General features: G+C 40.7%; 1 protein-coding gene across 1 annotated transcript in view; it reads left to right on the top strand.

Annotated features, from left to right (window-relative positions):
• The window catches only part of LOC143276843 (C-type lectin mosGCTL-7-like), a 13,271-nt gene extending 9,858 nt beyond the window's left edge, over positions 1–3,413 (top strand). The window contains exon 3 of the mRNA XM_076581498.1: positions 3,356–3,413. Within this exon, the coding sequence (XP_076437613.1) occupies positions 3,356–3,413 (58 nt within the window). The remainder of the gene's footprint in view (positions 1–3,355) is intronic.
• The last annotated feature ends 2,041 nt before the right edge of the window (positions 3,414–5,454 follow it).

The raw sequence follows: 5,454 nt of genomic DNA, 5'->3' as shown, positions 1-5,454 counted from the left end.
ATCGGTGGCAACCAAAACAAACAACGAAGCACCATTAGTCTGCATAAATAATTACCAGTTAAAAAAAAATCAACAAAATTTTGATATGAAATAAACTTTCCATAACAAGGCCATTCATTTTTTTTGTGGCTTGTTTGCAACGGATGTCACAGCGCGAACAGTATCTTCTGAATATGTTCATTTGACAATATTTGGTGTGTTTAACGATATAGATTTCATCTTCCACTATTGTTTGCAACGATTTAAGATTTTTTTTTTTTCAATCCTTACTACAATAGTGACCAGACATTGTCCACTATGTCGGCTTGCTTTTTCTTCAGTCGTTTTTCCTTTCAATTATTCGTTTTCAACAATGATCAGAGAGTGAACATATCTATAGAATATTTTCATTTTTCAATGCTGAATGTACCTGTAAAATTATTTACATCATTTGAATATGTTCTGAAAATCGAAAATGTTTACCTTTTTTTTCCAACTGGTAGTGTCTTGAATAACACTTCAGTAAAGTCAGTTTGTAATCGTTTGATGGGAACACAATTCACGGAGCAAACAATATTCACTCTATATAATGATAATAATAATAGTAATAATAATGGATACTTATATAGCACACTATCCAGAAATCTGCTCTAGGTGCTTTACAAAAACGCTTTTGTTAACTTAAAACATTACATCTATGTTACATACACACACCAAAATGTGACCACACACACACACACACACACACACACACACACACACACACACACACACACACACTGCATACATACATTTTAACATACATGTGTATCTAACAGCTACCCCAACACATACGCACACATAGGCAGGCACAAACTTACATAAACACACGCACACACAATACACATTCATATACATGCATGTAGTTAATGTACACATACATATGTATACACACGTAATCAAGCACAGCTAACGCAAAGGAAGTGGACCTGCCTCAATTGAACTTATTGCTGAGGGAAAAGGTGAGTTTTGAGACGTAGACGAGATTTAAAAGATGCGAGGGAATCAGAATGACGGAGGTTAACATAAAAAAAAAAGATCTCTGTGTGGTGAGATAGCTTTCAACCTTTGCTACTGTTTGCATACATTTTTCGATGATTTTCCTGTGCTTTCCATACCTGTAGCAAGACTGCGCCTGCCATTGTTGCTTGGTCTTATTGCAACGATTCATAATTAGTTGCTCTGAACACTGGCCACACAGAAAATGAATTGTGTTTTACACGTTCAGATTCTCCAATGTTAGATTAGTCGTATGCACTAAACACATTTACATTTATCTGCGTATTTATCATCATTGTTGTCTTTTTTATTTATTTATTTTATTTGGGTTTTTTTATCTATTCATTTATTTTGTTCTCATCGTCATCATCATCATTATTATTATTATTAATTAATTTATTTTTTAAAGGTTATATTATTATTATTTTTTTTTAATTTTTTTTTTTTTATTTGTTTATTTATTTTTCTCTCAAGGCCTGACAAAGCGTGTTATGGGTTATGCTGCTGGTCAGGCATCTGCCTAGAAGATGTGATGTAGCGTATGTGGATTTGTCCGAGCGCAGTGACGCCTCCTTGAGAAACTGAAACTTGTGTTTTCTGTCTAGAATTTGTTTTCCTTTTCTTTTAATTAAGTGCGGATACCATCCATCACCCGCGTGGGTTGCTGAGGGGATTGCAGTATGAGTAGCGGCCCTGCCCTCTGGAAATTCTGTGCTGGAAAATTTTTTTTTTCTCCTGTTGTCTTTAGTTTCTTTTTTTTTCTTCTTTCTTTCTTTCTTTCTTTCTTTCTTATTCTTCTTTCACTTTTGTCTGCTGTTTCCGCCTTCCCAGTCCTTTTTCTGGCAAACCTGGACACTTTTTCTTATTTCTCTACCCCCCCCCCCCACACACACACACACACGCACACACCCCCTCCCCCCCCCCCCCGCCCCCCCACTCCTGTCCGTATTCTATGGTGTACTGTCTGTGCTGTTTTCCTATGGCGATTAGGTAGTGTAGTTGGGCACCCGCTGTCCATTCTGCGACGTTATTTATCCATATGGCCTTTTTTATGTATTTTTGGTGTGGTCTTGAAGTATTTAAAAAAAAATCCTTTTAAGATTTTAAAATTTGTTTTGCTCTGGCGATTAGGTTGTGTTGTGGGGCACTCGCTGTCCATTCTGCGATGTTATTTATCCATATGGCCTTTTTTTATGTATTTTTGGTGTGGTCTTGAAGTATTTTTTTTTTAAAATCCTTTTAAGATTTTAAAATTTGTTTTGCTCTGGCGATTAGGTTGTGTTGTGGGGCACCCGCTGTACATTCTGCGATGTTATTTACCCATATGGCCTTTTTATGTATTTTTGGTGTGGCCTTGAAGTATTTAAAAAAAATCCTTTTAAGATTTTAAAATTTGTTTTGCTCTGGCGATTAGGTTGTGTTGTGGGGCACCCGCTGTCCATTCTGCGATGTTATTTATCCATATGGCCTTTTTATGTATTTTTGGTGTGGCCTTGAAGTATTTAAAAAAAAATCCTTTTAAGATATTCTAATCTGTTTTGCTCTGGCGATCAGGTAGTGTTATTGGGCACCCGCTGTCCATTCTGCGATGTTATTTACCCATATGGCCTTTTTATGTATTTTTGGTGTGGCCTTGAAGTATTTTTAAAAAAAATGAAATACCTTTAAGATATTCTAATCTGTTTTGCTCTGGCGATCAGGTAGTGTTGTAAACACTGAGATGGGCACTAGCTGTACATTCTGCAAATTCTGCAATGCTATTTGTCTGTATGGTCTTTTTATGTATTTTTGGTGTGGACTTGAAGGTTTTTTTTTTTTTTTTTTTTAATCCTTTTAAGATATTCTGATATGTTTTGCTCTGGCGATCAGGTAGTGATGTTGTAGACACTGAGATGGGCACTAGATGTACATTCTGCGATGTTATTTATCCACATGGCCTTTTTATGTATTTTTGGCCTGGTCTCGAAATATCTTTTTAGATCCTTTTAACATTTCTTCCTAATCCGGGGTTGATAAATAACAATAAAATACAATTTTATTCATCCATATGGAAAATAAATTGTGCATCAACAGCCTCGTCACTCACCCTTCACAACATTTCAGCCGACAGCCAGGTCCAACACACTCGCAACATGACAAGTGTTGGACAGAAGATAATTTTTTTTTAAAGCAATGCACACAGCTCAATATACACAAGCAAATAACACAAGCAGAAGGGCTGCACAATGCAGTCTTATTTGCATTAAGGAGCTTGATGTAACATATCAATTGTTTCCTTGTGTGGATATTTTTTTGTTGTCACAGTGTTGTGTTTAACACAGTGTGATGGCTTATTTAGTTGGGGCAGCCCCGACATGGCCCTGCGCGGTCGGCTGAACTACAAACAACGATGCTGAATGTCACATGCCCATACAAAACTGGCTTAAAAGCTTTTTTTTTTTTTTTTTTTTTGCTATCGTTTTAATTGGTAATCAATATACTACTTCATTTCCCCCCCCTGAACATATCAAGCAGCTCCTTCGTGAAGGTATCTGATCGATTTCCTCCCCCCTCCCTCCCCCGATCCTCTAGTCTAGACTTGTTTAACTCTCTCCATACGAACGGCGAAAGAGACGACGTTAACAGCGTTTCATCCCAATTACCATCATCAAAATATTGCAAGCTCTTATACTGAAGAGGTGAATGTTGACAAAAAATACCACAGTTCTGACGACGGAAGCTAAAGGTTGGGTCATTGAGACACCCACTGGACATCCGAGGGGTCTGTGTAGAGGAGATGAGAGGACTGGCCGTACTGAGAGAGTTAAATGATACCACTGTCAATGGCTTAATTAACCCCTTGGCAGCTAAACGTTGGTGAAATGAGATCAGTGTGAAATGCAGTCAGCACCTTTCGTGTCCCCTTTTAACGGTGAACTGGAGATGTTGCTGAACAAGTCCTGCAGTCCTTTGATGGAGTACAACTGAAAGATTGGTGTGACTGATGACACGTCCTGCAGGCAGTGTCTTACCTCAATGAGGTGTCAGATGACACGACGTGTAGGCACTGTCTTACCTCAGTGAGGTGTCAGATGACACGACCTGTAGGCACTGTCTTACCTCAATGAGGTGTCAGATGACACGACCAGTAGGCAGTGTCTTACCTCAATGAGGTGTCACATGACACGACCTGTAGGCACTGTCTTACCTCAATGAGGTGTCAGATGACACGACCTGTAGGCAGTGTCTTACCTCAATGAGGTGTCAGATGACACGACCTGTAGGCAGTGTCTTACCTCAATGAGTTGTCAGATGACATGACCTGTAGGCAGTGTCTTACCTCAGTGAGGTGTCAGATGACACGATCTGTAGGCAGTGTCTTACCTCAATGAGGTGACAGATGACACGACCTGTAAGCAGTGTCTTACCTCAATGAGGTGTCAGATGACACGTCCTGTAGGCAGTGTCTTACCTCAATGATGTGTCAGATGACACGACCTGTAGGCAGTGTCTTACCTCAATGAGGTGTCAGATGACACGACCAGTAGGCAGTGTCTTACCTCAATGAGGTGTCAGATGACACGACCTGTAGGCAGTGTCTTACCTCAATGAGGTGTCAGATGACACGACCTGTAGGCAGTGTCTTACCTCAATGAGGTGTCAGATGACACGACCTGTAGGCAGTGTCTTTTCTCAATGAGGTGTTAGATGACACGACCTGTAGGCACTGTCTTACCTCAATGAGGTGTTAGATGACACGACCTGTAGGCAGTGTCTTACCTCAATGAGGTGTCAGATGACACGACCTGTAGGCAGTGTCTTACCTCAATGAGGTAACAGATGACACGACCTGTAGGCAGTGTCTTACCTCAATGAGGTGTCAGATGACACGACCTGTAGCCACTGTCTTACCTCAATGAGGTGTCAGATGACACGACCTGTAGGCAGTGTCTTACCTCAATGAGGTGTCAGATGACACGACCTGTAGGCAGTGTCTTACCTCAATGAGGTGTCACATGACACGACCTGTAGGCACTGTCTTACCTCAATGAGGTGTCACATGACACGACCTGTAGGCACTGTCTTACCTCAATGAGGTGTCAGATGACACGTCCTGTAGGCAGTGTCTTACCTCAATGAGGTGTCAGATGACACGACCTGTAGGCAGTGTCTTACCTCAATGAGGTGTCAGATGACACGACCTGTAGGCACTGTCTTACCTCAATGAGGTGTCAGATGACACGACCTGTAGGCACTGTCTTACCTCAATGAGGTGTCAGATGACACGACGTGTAGGCACTGTCTTACCTCAGTGAGGTGTCAGATGACACGACCTGTAGGCAGTGTCTTACCTCAATGAGGTGTCAGATGACACGACCTGTAGGCAGTGTCTTACCTCAATGAGGTGTCAGATGACACGACCTGTAGGCAGTGTCTTACCTCAATGAGGTGTCAGAT

This window comes from Babylonia areolata, chromosome 33 (assembly GCF_041734735.1).
Source record: "Babylonia areolata isolate BAREFJ2019XMU chromosome 33, ASM4173473v1, whole genome shotgun sequence".
NCBI classification, from domain to species: domain Eukaryota; kingdom Metazoa; phylum Mollusca; class Gastropoda; order Neogastropoda; family Buccinidae; genus Babylonia; species Babylonia areolata.
Note: the sequence above shows the minus strand (reverse complement) of the source record. Positions and strands in the feature narration are given on the sequence as shown.